A 16,043-nucleotide genomic window follows, 5' to 3' on the forward strand; every position below is an offset into this window, starting at 1 on the left:
CAGGGTCTCACTATGTAGTTGAGACTGACCTGGAACTATGTAGCCCAGGCTGGTCTCAAACTCACAGTGATCCTCCTGCTTCAGCCTCCCGAGTGCTGGGATTACAGGCATGTGCCACCATGCCCGGCTTCCCATATATATTCTGAATTTAAAAAGAATTTAGAAAACTCTTCTTGAGTTGTTATATAAGTACCATGTGCTAATCGATTGCACCACTGGAGCTCCTCTTCTTGAGTTGTTATCTTATAGTTGGCTTACCTCTTCTGCTCCTTCTTGACAGGAATAATAGGTAAAATAATTCCCAAAATGAGCTCCTTCTGACTTTAAAACAGATCCATCTCCAGGATAAATCTCTATTGAGTTCATATTTTTATGGGTAAGCCTAAGGAGAAGACATAATCATTAAATTTTTTTTTCTAATTGAAAACATACACAAAGGCAGTCATAAGTAGATTATCTCATATTCTGAACAAAACCACAGCTAAAGTAACTTTTTTTTGCAAAGGATAAACAGAACACAGAGCGATAGTTTATATATTTATTTTAAAAACTTAAGATCAGAGCTTCTGGCAATCTGGCATCTTACCATCCTCTTGGCATCCCCACTGCCAGTCATAGGGCTTAGCATATTTACATTAAATACAACAGTTACAGGACCAGAAAATAAGGTTACTCTTTAGTGCCACCAATGCCTGATGGATAAGATTAATCATCTCTGCAAGGTGGCATCACTAAATGCAAGTGAGCAATTATACCTGGAATAGCCAGCTACAATTAAGGTACAGTGGATATAATGTATAAAAAGTGAAGTCAAGTGAATTTTGCTGGAATATATATGAAGACTATGTCATTAGAAAGGGGTGAATTTTCATACAGGAAAAGGTGAGCCCCTCTCCACCGAAAGTGAAAAACTGAAACAACAACAACTTAGGAGTGTTCTTTTAGCACTGCTCATGTAAGTAAAACACTTGATCCAGCTAACAGCAGTACTGCAGTGACCAGAGATACACACTCTATTGTGGGTAGGGATCATTTATGAAGTAGCACTGGCCCAGAGAAGTTACTCAAAGAATATTTGCTTTGAATGAAGGCTAAAAATCTTCCTCAGGCTACCTAACATCTACTATAATTCTGCGCTCAGCAGGTAAAACAGTGATGTAACTAATTCAGACAAGTAGGCCTTTTGATATATACTAAATCACTGAGATATAAATATTATTATATTCACTTGCAAAATTACTTCAGAGTTTCCACTTAGGTCTTGTAAACATGGTTAATGTGAGTCACAAAGCCCCTGGGTACAGATTAGTTTTAAGACCTATACAATTCAGGATGAAATACAGGAGCACAAGTGACCCAGAAAACCTGTCCTCTTGTAAGAGTATTTCTGTAGGGCTAGTTACAGCCCCTTACCAACACAGGTGCCCTTACCTGTACGTAATACCCTTATACCAAACCACTTTTACTAGTTCAGGATAAGAATATTCTTCATCAGTCTGTGTCTGTAAAAGTGTATCACAAAACTTCCACCTGTAAAGGACAAAATGCAGGGTATTAATTATGGTTGCTCAAAATTATTGCCCATTAAAAGCCAACAAATAGTACCACTATGGCATGTATTTCTTGCTTAACTCATTAGACCACAAAAAAATAAAATACAGATGTGTAGTGCATGCCTGTAATCACAGCACTTAGGAGGCTGAGGCAGGAGGATTGCCAGAAGTTCAAGGGTAGCCTAAACTACATAGTAAGACTCTTAAAAAAAAGTATGTAAATAAATCTTAAAACAAGAGATGACCAATTATACCTGGAGTAGGCAAGTACTTTTTCTTCAGTAGTTTCAATAATCTCATTATTGGATTCCAGCACAAATTACATAAACTGCTTTACTAATCTTTAAAATTTAGCCTGATTCAAACAAATACTGAAATATTCATAGTGAGCTAGGCACTGTACATACACATTGAGGATATAACAATCAGAAAAGCAGGCATGGTTCCTGCCCTCTGGAGATTCCTACTTGACATGGATGTTGAGTAGTAATCACTGAATGTAAAGGGAAGGTACTAAATGCTGTGAACTCATATAAATACCTAATTTGTCCAGGATCTCTTAGAAAACTACCCTAAAAGATGTGAGGCTTAAGCTGAAATCTAGAAATGAGCCCAATTAGCCAGTTTAGAGAGATCAAGGGAGAGGGCTCCTGGAAAACCAAAAAGCAGGTCCACTGGTGAAGAAGCCTGAGTGAGCATTTTAAGGAATTCAACAAATCTAGTTTAAGAAAAACAGAGGAACAAGGGCAAGAGTACGAAGAGCTGTTTACAGAAGGGATGAGATCATGGTAGATGTGTTAAACTACATTAAGGAAGATAGATTCTTTGCAGATAGGAAGGGGTCTAAGAGATGGAAGTGGGGAGGGGAAGGAGAACAAGGGGATATTAAAAGAATTAAGTGTTATATACATGAACCACTTCCCCCCGATGAATGTAATCCCTACTGCAGACATGTACCAATAAAAATTACATTTTTTAAAAAACAGAGGCATAAAAATTTATTTTGACACATACTCATCATCCTAAATTTTCCAATTTTATGTGTAACAGGTAACCATGACAAGCCTAAAAAGTCATTCCCATATTTTCTACTAAAAAACAAGTGTGTACTTAAGAGATTATCTGGGTTGGAATTTCAATTGTACAAGTCCTTCTATATAACCATGTTCAAGTTACTAACATTTGTGCCTGGCATGATGACACATGTCTGTAATCCCAGTACTCTGGGAGAGTGAAGGAGGAGGATCAGATTATAAATTCAAGCCCAGTCTGGGCAACCTAGTGACTTAGCAAGACACTGTCTCAAAATAAAGAAATAAAAAGGGCTGGGGATATAGGTTAGTGTGAAGGCCTTAGTTCAATCCCCAATACAACCCCCCAAAATCAAGTTATTAACACTCTGGGTCTCAAATTTCTCTACAAAAAGATGGTAACAGAATTTACTGTTACAATGAGGATCAAATAAGAAACGTACAACAGTATCTGACATATAAACAGTTTCTGTTAGCTATAATTCCTGAAGTAGTTGTACAAACTTTAGGATATAAGCTTACAACTATTAAATTATTCATCTTAATGGAAGTAAAAAGCTTATTCCTAGCTACTGAGTGACCTCTACCTGTTCACTCCTTTTGAAAATGGACATATTAAGTCAGTAGACCAACCTCTGAGGATCAGGTATGAAAGAAAGAACTCATGACCATAACTGTCAAACCATGCCCCAGTAATCCAGGTCACCATCTGCACTGAGCAGGCTCTCTCCTATAGAGCCACTCCTGTCCAATCCCTCACCACACATAGGGACAGTGGCCTTCACTGGACTCTGAATTGCTAGAAGGCAGCGACTATATCTTAGCCAACTCTACAGTCACTGTGCTTTACAAGTATCTAGTGTTGAGCTGGCCTCCTCAAAACACAAGTAACATCTTCCCCAGGGAAATTACTTACTACCTGTTAAAAGAAAAGATTTGGGTCAGTTAAGTTACGCAAAGATTTGGGTTAGATTTAGAAAGAAAATTATGCTGACAAAGAAGGCTTCTTACAAAAATGTTATGACCAATAAGCCTCTCTTCCATTACCTGTGCAGATGTGGGAAAGGACAACTGAGTAACAGGGCCTTGGGAAGAATGGAAACCTCTTTTCTTCTTTCCTCTGAAACGTGAGAAGTTAAAATTCTACTCGTGGTGGTATCTGGATCAATTTTAGGCATATGAGTAACTTTATTATGAAAAAAAAGTGCTAAAGACAAAGGGTACTGCCATTCTTCTGGACAGGAGGCCACAGACCAGCACTGCTCTACCCATGTGTATATACATGTGTGATTTGCATCAGATGAAGGCAGCTCCGCTCTCCCTTCAGTTTCATTTGCACAACTCGTCTTCTGTAAAGGTTCTTTGGATTTCAAGATCTGGCAACAAAGTTCATTTTCCTTATTCTTTAGTCTTTGTCCTGATAAACTTCCAGAGATCTTGTTGGCTTTTTCAACTAGTTTATCTTTTGGAACTTTTTTATTTATTTCTGACAATAATCCTGGCTTCTGGCTAATTTTACACAAAAAATGTACTGTAAATTCATGCTGAGATTTGGGCAGGCAAAGGTATGCGTGGCCATCTAAAGATGTTATCTTCACAGTGCCACCCTCCATACTTATCATGCTGTCATCTGCTTCAAGATTGGGCCATCTCACTTCTGAACTATCAATGAAGATATGCTAAATTGCAGAAGGAAAAAAACATGGTGAGTATTTTCTGCAAACATCCAATTCTTCCATACTTTTGACAGTTAAGCACTGTGTAAGAAAATACTCACATACTTGTTTGTATTTTTACTACCTAGAGAGGATAAAAAGGGAAGCTTATATATAGCTTTCCAGAGACTATTGAATAGTTAATATAGTGGACCCTTGACTTACAAACTCAATCGGTTCTTCAGGGGTGTTTGTAACCCAAGTTGGTTGTAAGTCAATACAGCTGAGTTCTGATTGTTAACCTGGGTACACACTACAGATAATAAAAGGTAATGAATCTTCCATTAACCTAATTAACCCAAGTTGTTCATATGTCTGGCCAGTCATAACTTAATGGTCCACTGTATAAGTTCTTTCAAAAGAAGAGATTTAAAATACACACAAAATGAAAGAAATAAAAGGAACACACCATCCTCATCATATTTAGCACTTAACATTTTTTGGATTAAAACACACAATTTGTTGCAGATAAAAAGATTTGAATACTCCTTACCCCAAAAGTCTACTCTGAAAGAAAACAGAAACAAGAGAGGACCTGCAGTATAACATACTTTATTAGAAGCATTCAGAGCTTAAATGATACAAGACTAGTATATAAGTCCCTAATAGAGCAACTCAGAAAATACAAAAAACAGGGCCGGAGATTTAGCTCAGTGGCACCACTTTCCTGAGTTCAATCCCCAGTACCACAGTACCAAAAAAAAAAAGAAAGAAAAGAAAAAAGACTCCATTATATCTTAAAATGTTACATGGGATAACATCAAACCAAGAGGGAAAGAGGGTTATTTCTTTCTCTCTCCACCCCGTGCCCCCATGGATTGAACACCAAGCTGGCACTCACTATGTACATATTCTCTTACTGAGCTACACCCCAGCCCAAGAGAATTATTTAGTAAATGGTACTGAAGTTATGAACAGAATTTAGGAAATACTATCTTGAAGGGTTATCACATGGACTAAAAAAATAACATATAAAATACCTATCCTAGATAGCACGTGACACACCAAAAACTAAAATAAAATTCCAGATGGCTTAAAGAGGAATTTTAAAAGATGAAAATATTCAAAGGTACAACAGCCAGCAGACTCATAAGAAGTAACAGTGCCTGCTGTCTTTTTATCTAAGATATAGTGAGTATTGTATAACAATATTTTAGCCAATTAATTTTGCCAATATTTTAACATTTTAACTTCCAAAACATTAATTTTAGCTTGGCATGGTGGTACATGCTTATAAGCCCACCATTCTGGGAGGCTGAAGCAAGAGGATCGCAAGTTCAAGCCCACCCTGAGCAATTTAGAAAGATTTCCTCTCAAAAACAGAAACAATAACAAAAATGGAACACTGGGGAGGGGCTGGCTGGAATTGTAGCTCAGGGTGAAGGCACTGGGTTCAATGTCCAGGACTGCAAAAAAAAAATTTTTTTTTAATTTAAAAAATAAATTAAAAATTAAAAAAAATAAAGAAGGCTTAATTTTACAAAAATTATTGTCAAGAAAACCTCTTAAATATACAGTGTTTCCTATGTTAGGATGCTAAAAAAATGGTACTATTTATTTGATGGCAAGCCTGATTTGTAAGGAAGATCAGTTATGAAAGCTCTATCTTCTAGAATTAGGCTACTTAATACTACTACTCATCAGCAGCAAGCTACACAATTTCAAATAATAAAAGTTATTTAAAATCTACAATGGAAAAAATCTCACACGATTAGGTTATATTTTACAACTTTTTATGACTTTGTCACAATATAACAGATATTATTTAGTAAGCGGGAAGCACTGTAGCAGAATTAGAAAAGAAGCAGAAAAAAGACAGAGTTGGACTGGGGATGTGCTTAGCAGGTATCAAACCCTGGGTTAGATCTCCAGTACCAAAAAAGAAAAAAATTAGAGTTATAGAGACTGGGCTCAAATTCTGTCTTTGCCATTTAAAAAATTTCCACAGACAAATCAGGTACATTCTCTGAGACAGTTTCCTCATCTATAAAATAGAGCTGGTAACCAGCCAATACATCTGTATTAATAGGTTGGACATCCATTCTGACAACAGGTAGACACCCATACTGTAAGAACAGTATTAAATACTTTCAATATGATTCTTAGTGTTTGTACTTAGTAAACTCCCCATAAATGGTGGTAATTATTATTCCTCAGTGCAAAATAAAATCTAAGCAAAAAAATAAAATTTTTATACCTAAATTACATATTCCTACTATATACTTACAAATAACTATAAATGTTATGAAAATGCTCAAAGAATTTCTTAAATTTTGGGACTTCTGAGAATAAAAAAGTCACCAATCTGAAAAGTTATCATCCTTGGCTGTAAAGAAAATAGCAGAAGCCAGGTGTGGTGCTGCACACCTACAGTCCCAGCACTTGAGAGGCTAATGCATGAGGATTGCCATGAGTTTGAGGCTAGCCTAAGCCTCATAGTGAGACCCTGTCTTAAAAATTCAAAAGATAAAAATAAAAAAGGCAGAGATACAAACTATGTAACTTCTGTGTTCCTTAGGTGAAATCTATAGGCCTGTGCATTCAAGCATATTTGTTTTTCCTGAGTATCCTGGGGGAAGGAGAAAGACTAAACATTTCTAATTACCTAAAAAATGAGTTTTTTAAAAAAACTTACCTTTTTTCTTTCAGAAGGAATGATTCTTTCAGATAAAAAAGGGCAAGTAGCTGAAGCATTTCGAAAATCTAGGGCACGCTGAAGTTGTTTCTAAAAAAAAGAAATGTAAAATGTCTCCTTAAAAAATATAAAATGATTTTAAAATCAGTATAGAATGACAGCAATCCAGAATATAAACTAATTTTCATATTCTAGTCCTTTTGGACAATATTTTAGTATTCAAAAAAGTTGATATTACTTACTCGGTAAGTGCTAATAACAAAGTGTGTCCTTTGACGAATTCTTTCTGGTTGTTCTAAAGGATGTGCTGAAATAGGAGGTGACTTTTCAAATAAAAATTCAGAGCCACAGGGAGAAAGTTGCAATTTAGAACCATCAACATACTGTACTTGTACTGAATCATCTTCATAAAGTACCATCTGCACTTCAGCTGCCATTACAGACAGGGTATGACTATGTCCTCCCCAGGTAAAGACTGAAGGAAATGAAAAACACAATGGCACAAACAGTTCTTTTAATGCAAATTCCATCAAAATAAGTAGATGCATTTTCTAACAACATAAGTAAAACATGCTGCCACTGCATTTACTTATGCTGGAGGAAAAGTGACCTTACTATAAAAGGATCTAAAATTAACGTTTTTAACAAAAATGTTAACCCCTAGGACTAATGTAGGAATATAACCTGGAGGGAGAAGACAGCTTGCAAAGTTATAACTGCTTATAATTTCTGTAGCCTTATTACTTTTGAAGTTTAAGCTTTGTAAATTATATTCTGAGGATCTCATTTCAAATAACAAGTAAATTGTTACACTGTTATAACATGAATATAGCAAAACATCTATACTACATGCAAAAGACAGGCCAAAATTAATTACTAGGCCTAAGAGAAAAGTCCACTGAAAAAGAAATCGAAATACCTGGATTCTTGTCCCTAGCCTGGCATTATGGAGACAGTTGTTGCATGTGTCTTCAAGTGTCTTAAATTCATCATTTCCTGAGTTTCATTTCCTATTTCTAAAATGACCCTATGTTCAAAATTTAAAAATAAATAAATAAAATGACCCTATCTTCACTTATGCTCTCCATACAAGTGCAGGAAAAGTAGAGCTGACCTCCACTCATACTCTTCCATTGACTAGCTATGACTCCCAGGTTGTTTCTACATTTATTTTTTTATTGTTGTTGTTTCTACATTTGTAAACAGGGATAGTAGCAGGACTGTTGTGAAAAATAAATGAGAAAATACATACAATGCCTAGCACTGCAAAAGTCATCTTGTAAGAGCTCAGTAAAGCTTGTGACATGGTTTTGTTCCTTCCTAACCCTAATCCCACCCCTTTTACTATTCAGGTGATCAAATTTCACCTGCAAAAGACAATAAATTTCCATAGATAATACTTCCCCATTTCCTATCAATATACCTTTGAAGAGTAGTAAAACTTTCATGGCCTACTTTATCAATGTTCAATCCACTGCAATCCAGCTTTCTCCTCTACTTCTCTACTGAGATTATTTCACAATGGTCAGGAATGTATCCTGAATACTACTAGACCTGGTCAACCTGTGGCAACAATGTTTACCATCCCCTTACCAAACTCTCTTCCCTTGCTATCTCCACCTAACCACCACTTCCCATCTGGGGCTGCTAAAGATTTCTTTTCTCTACTTCTGTTTTATCATTCACTTAATTACCTTAAATTAAAGATTCTTCAAGACCTGATCTTAGTCTCCATTTCATCTCTTACTATGAAAATGCATGTTACTGTTAGACCTCACCTTTTTTAATTTTAATCTTGCCCCTTTTCAATGCACATAATCAGCTGTATATGATACGTCCTATAATCTTGTGTGGAATGTCTGGGTATAAGTAACTAACCATTTGATCTCTTCTAAGGAGATTCACATAATTTTTTTTTTTCTCTAGAGAACTTCTAAATCCACTGATCTCTTTCCAGGACATTCAGTACCCTGGCTGCTTGCCTGCTAAGCTTTTTTTCATGTCCCTGTTCCATAGGTAAATCAAACCCAATATGACTAACATAGAATTTAACCATTTCTACCAAAAACAGACTTCTGTAACATCCTCTAATTTCACTTTCACTCTCAACTCTTCCCTCAAGTCCAATCTAAATACAGTAGTCAAGGAGATCTTTCAAAATAAAAATCAGATCTATCACTCCTTGGCTTAAAACCCACCAATACCTTCCATTTGCATTTACAATAAAATCCAAACCCCTAATCATAGCCTACAAAGGCCATACAGTCTAGCCCTATCTATCTGTACAAATGTCATCTCTCAACTCCCTTCCCCTAGTTCAGGACCCTTTAGTCAGATGTTTTTTTAAAAAGTTCTTTAAACAAGTTCTCATCTCAGAATCTTCATACATTCTTTCTGCCTAGTTTGTCCTTCCTTAGCTTAAGAATCACTTTTTTTGTCATTAAGATCTCACAAAGTTAAAAGTTGCTCCCAATCATCACCTAATCATTTATTCTATTTCTTTTTCTTCAAAGAACTTACAGCTATTCAAATTGTTTAGTTGTCTTTTTGTATTTAATATGTGCAACTTGAACAATGAAAAAATGATTCCCTATAACTTGTATATAATATATAAAAATATACAAATATATGTACACATACATATTTAATACTTTTTATGTACAGTTAATTCCACTGTTTTGACTCAACAGAGCAGGGACCTTATCTGTCTTACTCATAATTGTATCGCTGGGACCTAAAAACAGTATCAGGCAACAAATATTCATTGAATGATCAAAGAATAAATGAGTAAAATTGTAAATTCTAGCTTGAGTTCACAATTTGAGATAATGGAACCTCAATATTAGTAGTCAATGTTAGCAATATGTATTTGAATTCTCCGTGTTTCCTCCATACCTCTGTAACAAATCTTGTTGATTTTTTAAGTTTCTCTTGAACTTGGCTCTCTTTATCCCTTTTTTATCTAATCTCCTCTCAAATCCTGCAAATGTCTAGGGTATTTTTCCTGTTTCTTCTCTCTGATCCTTCTCTAGTACTGCTGCATAGGTAACTTTCCACAAGACAGACTATATTAACTGCTTTACATTTGTTTAAATACCCGTTAAATAGTAATAAATGGTCATGGGAATAAATGGTAATATATTTCTGTTATACACACACACACACACACACACACACACTCCCCTACCGCGTACATATCTACCCGGTATCTCAAGAAAAAAACGTGTGCCTCTATATACTTGAACAATTCCTTATTTTCTAATTCCAAATTGGAAAAAGAGGTCTCTATCTTTGTGTTAGTGTTTTTTGCATGTTTGTTTGTAAGATACCTATACATGAAGTATAAGTGGTGTGTTTCAATCGATAGTAATTTTGAATAATCAAGCATACATACTAATCAGTGTAGTATCTAAAGTTCCTAGTGTAACAAAGAAAATCATAATCTAGCCCCAACCCTCATTTCCAGCCTCATCTCTACTGCCTTATGTCTATGTTCTCACCACCCAGTACATTTTGTCAGGGTGTTAGCCACAAATTAAACTATTCTTGACACTGGTGGGAAGCCCACTTTTCAAAATACGGTATCTGGTTACAGAAAAGTCTCATCCAAACAACTAAATGTCTTGCACTCACACAAACAGTTCTGAGTTACGAAGCTGCGGCTAAGAGGCCTCTGAGTTTGTTTGCCAAAATGCTGGAAACCTGCAGTGCCTGCGCCTTCCCACGACAGCGTCTCCAGGGATATTTTCCGAATTTCACAAATTACCAACGAGTGATGTTTCCTGATGACGGAAAATAATAGCAAACGCAGAGAAATAGGGCCACAGGAAGAACGTTTTGGCTGAAAAGCCAGCCGAGTCTGGACAGCGGAAGAATACCAATAAGTATAGCCGCGACCAAGGAGAGAAATATTAGCAGCTGTTCAAAGATCCCCGCCCCAGGTCTGCGGCTCGGCGTCTCCGGAAATATGAAGCCGGAAGTTCCGCCCCTCAGCCCCAGAGACCAGCACCACTCTCGTCGCTGCCAAGGGCGGGCCAGGAAGCAGGAGTCGGGCTAACGTAAATTTGGGATGCACACTGTCAGCGTTTACTTCCGGTACCCACAGGTAAGCGGACGGATGTGGTAGTAATTAACCAGCCTTGTAACAGTTCAGCCAAGAACCACAAGAGTAGATTTTAAATAACCGAAACAATAACACCTCAGTAAAGCTGTTTAAAAAAGAAAACCTCTTTGCCGCAGAGAACTTTCGTTAATGTGGTACCAGAAAAATACGCCTTCCAACTATGTTATTGCCATTAAACAAGTATTTGCAGAGACTCTGCTATGTGCAAGGTGCACCAGGAAGCAGAGTAAGAGGCCCAGTTCTTTTGGGGGCGAGGGTGAGGACTAGAGATTAATTGGAAAGAAAGCCTAAATCATTTAATTACACTTGTGGGAAATGTTCCTAAGATAAATGTTCGTGAGAGCATATAGTGGAAAGGCAAAATATTTCCACTGAAATAAAGTTTTAAGTAAGTGTTAGGCAGGTACGGTAGGGGACAAAGTATTTCAAGCATAGGTTAAAGCTCTGAAGTCCAGGAGAAAGATGTTTCCCCTTAAATGTTTAAAGAAAGGAAGGTAGTTTAAGCAAAAGGAAGAGAAACCTGAAGGGGAGTGTGTGGCTGGGGCCAAATCATTACGGAGTTAGGAATCTCGGGCTTTATCTTACGACATTTTCTGATATCAAACTGGGAAAGAAGGTCTCTATCTGGACAGTCTTTTTTTTTTTAACTCTGGACCTTGTGCTTGCGAGGCAGGTGCGGTGCCACTGAGCTAAATCCACCGCCCTTCGACAGTCTTTTTGTTTTGTTTAGACAACTTTATTGAAGTATACTTATATTACAACTTCAAGCAAAAGTGACAGCCCAAAGGGACAGGAAGACATCTACCTCTGAAAACTCACCTTCATTTTAAAAAGGCTGATTATACAAACTGATCTCAATCTTATGTAAAGTGTGAAGGCATTCTGAGACATCAGTTTGTATTATACAGTCCTTAGTTCTATTCCACCCTAGCCTTTTTGCCCTCCAATGTCTGTCTTCTAAATGGAAATTCTACTAGAGTGATTTTGTGATGTTATTTGTACTCCTGAAAGATTTCTGGAACTGCTGACTGGAGAATGGATTATGGGATGCAAGAGCAGATGTGGAGAGCTCATTAGAAGGCTTAAAAAAAAAACAACAACAGGAGAGATTGGGTACTTGATTGTAATCCCAGTATTATAGATGGCTAAGATTAATAGACAGAGAGGGATCAGGCTTTTGAGAAAGTGCAAAAGATGAGACACATAAAAAATTGTGGCTGCAACGAATGAAGTAAGCCAGGCATGCAGGCCTCCCTAGAGATAAACAGGCAGTTGAGATTACACTGTAATTAGCACCACCCAGCCCAGGAAGCCTGCATCAGATGCATAGGTGGGCTGAACAAACACCCTGACCCACACTCCCATTCCTTTCCAGAAATGCCTGTTCTTTCTACATTAAAAGTTACAGAGGGGCCGGGGAAGCACATGGGCCCAAGTTTGATCCCAGTACCAGGAAAAGGTTAGAGATAAGCTAATAATACTCACCATATACCTTTGCTACATGCCTCACTTCTCTATTGGACCAGTATTGGCTAAGCAACTAGTAATCCTATAGGTTGATAATAGTTTGACCCATAGCCACCCAAGATATGATTCTGCTGTATAGGATGCCCCTGACAAAGAGCCACAGCAGCCACCCACTCAGGTCCCCTCTTGGAAATGCAGGAGCTATTCTTATTTCCAGTAACTCTGTTTGCAATTTATGTGAGACTGTGAGCTTGTTACATGAGATAACACAACCTATCTTGGGAGACTAAAGTGGAAAGATTCCTTGAGTCAGATCTGGAGTTGGAGGCCAGTTTGAGCATCCCAGCAAAGCCTCAAATAAAAAAAAACACACACACATAAAATCAAATGGAGAGAAAAATAGTATCAGGAACTTAGGACCTAGGCAATGACCAGAGAGTACAGCTCCATGAAAGTACAGCTCTACAAAATATCTAGGAGCCCAACTCTCCTTGGAGATTGAATTTAGGATTTGAGGGAGATATAGGAATCTAAAACAATGACAGCTTTCTGTTGGAGTGAAAAGGTGGCAGTGCCATCAGTGAGGGGGGTATAGAAGAATAAATTTAGTGATGGCATGAGTTAAATATTTTAGCCTGGTGGAAATAGATAAGTTAGTAAAGATTTGGAATCAGGAGACAGAAACAAACCTGAAAGTCACTCACTGATAAGAGCTAACTGAAGCTAAAGGATAGGATGAAATAGTCCAAAAATATGGTGACATTAGAAAATTAGAATGCTTAGGATGATTTGAGGAACACCAGTGTTTTAGATATTAGGTGAAGGAAGAGAAGCCCACAAAAAGTAAGGGGGAGAAGTAATTGCATAGAGAACAGGTTATTGTGTCTGAGATGCCTAAAGGTTTTCAATTTCTATGTCACATATTGCCAGAGGACAAGTTAAAACAAAACGAGATAATACTTGAGAAGTCTGTGAAGCACTGACCTGTTGGGAGAAATGTAAGGGCCAATTTTTTTTTTTTTTTTTTTTGCTGAGGAATGGCACTCTCAACTCACACAGGAACCAGATTTAAAACACACAACACACACACACGATTTCATGAACACAGTGAGACCAGATTCTAGCATATTTTGAATAATTAGCTTTTAAAAAGTATATTTCCTATACAGAAATACATTTGTGTAATTTGGCCTTTTTCCTGTGAAGCAAATCAGTAGGGGATGAAGAGGCTGTTACAGTGAAGAGGGTATGAAGCAGTTAAAAAGGGATGAAAGAAACTAAGACTGTTGGCATTGCTGAGCACCTAATTGAAGGTGATAATGAGTTTATGGTGGTACAGACTTACTAAAAGCAAGACTTGTATCCAGGTGCTGTGCTGCATGCCTGTAATACCAGCTACTTGGGAGAAGGAGGCAGGAACATTTAAGTTCAAAGCCAGCTTGGGCAATTTATCAAGACCATCTCAAAAAATTTAAAAGGCTTAAGGTTGGGTGGTAGAGCATCCCATGGTCCAATTCCCTAATACTGGAATAATAAAAATGTGGGACCTGAAGGTATATACTCACAAAGGGATTTGTGCTGAAGGGATTTTAAGTGCTAAGAGAAGGGAGATCAGTTCTAGGTAGGACACTGTTTCATCAGCAAGATTAGAGGCAAAGATCTACTAACGGGTGCTGTCACGAGGCAAGGATGGTTTAGCAACTGGGTATTCCCAGTAGTGGAAGGGTGGAGGCAGTTCTAGGGATATCAAAGCAGTAGCCACAAAAGGTTGGGTTCATACTTTATAGGTGCTAGAAGGGCTTGGAAGAAAATGTTTCCTGTGACCTTTGTACTTGGCTCTGTATCTATCCTCCTAACCTAACACTAGAGGTATTTTTTTTCAGTGAGCCAACTTCCAGTCAACAGGTTTAACTTTCATACCAAATATCCTCCTCTCTTGCTAAATGTGACTGAATTGTTCACAAGTACAACTTAATCCACATTCACCTGTCCTCCCCACAAATGTTTTAATGCAATTATCTATAAAATTACCCGTTTTGACAACTCCCAATCTGCAGTGACCCTCTAATGCTTTGGACCACCCCCAAATTATCCAACTGAAGCTCAAATTTTATTTTAGATTCTAACACCCTGATACTGATACACCCATTTCTCCAAGGTGTGTTTTCCCTTATTGCAACAAACACTTCCAGGTATAGGTTTGTTCCTGGTAGTTTTAGATAGAGAGCATTGACAACATATAGAGTTTAAGTTGGTAACATGACTGCCAGGTTAAGATAGATATTTGCATTTTGTTGCCAGAACACAATACTATTGGCATTTACTACTAATCTTGTCAATTGGAGATACATAATGATTCTTTTTTTGGGAGGTACCAGAGATTAAACTTGGGCCCTTGCGTTTGCAAGGCAGGCGGCGGCACCACTGAGCTAAATCCCGGCCCTTAAACTGATAATTCTTACAAAACACATTCATTATGTATTCCTTTTGAAAACATGAAATCTCTAAAGGCCAACAAAGACACAAGATCAAATAAAGACCTATGGTTTTAAAACATTCACACATTGCTCAATGGCCTATCTGATATGGCTTTAGTGACTTAGAACTAAGAAAATGTAGAACTAATACTGCATGACTTCTAAGTGCAGCTTCTTCCTGGGTATTTTGGAATGCATGATTTCCGAATCCATCTGACAGGCTGTGAGAAATCCACACATAGACAGGCCAAAAGTAAACTGCAGATGGTTCTGATCAACAGTTCCAGACTAGTTTTGGCTTTAAGGAATTTAAATCCAATCACCAGCCATGTGAGATGATGACTCCAGATGAGTATAGCCCTCAGCTGCTCAAGCTATCCTCAGCCCTTACTTTTCCCAGACAAGGTCTCAGACATCACACACAGAGAAGCCATCCCCATTGTACCAATTCCTGAAGCACAGAATCCATAAGCATAAAATGGTTACACTAAATTTGGGTGGTCTCCCCACTGCACCATCTCCCCGAACCTAGGGCCTCATGCATAGGCAAGTACTTGTCCACTGAGCTACATCCCCAGCCCCTGGGTGGGTTTTTAATGCAGAAGTATCTAGAACATATATTGATCCTGTTGACAGATACTGTTAAATATAGCAGTTGTGGTGATGAGCTAATGGACAAATGCTGGATGATTATTCATGGAACAAGGGCTAGAAGTTTAAAGTATATACAGTTAGCATTCCTTAGTCCCTGCTCTAATATACTGTAAACACTATCTTTACAGAACTGTAAATTATACTAATAGTTACCAGGATACAGGAGCCATTTTGTAAAAGAATTCTATTACACTTCCAAAACCCAATTTCTCTTTTGAGGCAGGGTCTCACTAAGTAGTTCCAATTGGCCCTGAACTCACTATGGAGCCCCAGCTGGCTTCAAATTCACAGTGATCCTCCTACCTCTGCCTCAGTCTCAGCACTGGGATTATAGACATGTACCACCATGCCCAGTCCTAATTTCATTTATATACTTACATATATATAT

General features: G+C 37.6%; 1 protein-coding gene across 4 annotated transcripts in view; it reads right to left on the reverse strand.

Annotated features, from left to right (window-relative positions):
* Nucleotides 1-11,195, reverse strand: part of CUNH5orf34 (chromosome unknown C5orf34 homolog) — a 39,140-nt gene extending 27,945 nt beyond the window's left edge. For 2 of the 4 annotated variants that reach the window (XR_781340.3, XM_010629916.3), the window contains exons 1-6: nucleotides 10,568-11,195; nucleotides 7,177-7,409; nucleotides 6,935-7,024; nucleotides 3,632-4,263; nucleotides 1,432-1,530; nucleotides 259-382 (exon numbers count right to left, since the gene is read on the reverse strand). Coding sequence is in view for 3 of the 4 variants with exons in the window: in XM_010629916.3 (XP_010628218.1) it covers nucleotides 259-382; nucleotides 1,432-1,530; nucleotides 3,632-4,263; nucleotides 6,935-7,024; nucleotides 7,177-7,371 (1,140 nt within the window). In the remaining variant the exon portion in view is untranslated. Of the gene's footprint in view, nucleotides 1-258; nucleotides 383-1,431; nucleotides 1,531-3,631; nucleotides 4,264-6,934; nucleotides 7,025-7,176; nucleotides 7,410-7,853; nucleotides 7,962-10,567 lie in introns of all 4 variants that reach the window. The other 2 variants (XM_033760836.1, XM_010629917.3) reach the window with 2 other exon arrangements.
* Between the last annotated feature and the right edge of the window lie 4,848 nt (nucleotides 11,196-16,043).

The sequence above is a fragment of the Fukomys damarensis genome, unplaced genomic scaffold (genome assembly GCF_012274545.1).
Source record: "Fukomys damarensis isolate Sample0158 unplaced genomic scaffold, DMR_v1.0_HiC HiC_scaffold_1, whole genome shotgun sequence".
In the NCBI taxonomy this organism is placed as follows: domain Eukaryota; kingdom Metazoa; phylum Chordata; class Mammalia; order Rodentia; family Bathyergidae; genus Fukomys; species Fukomys damarensis.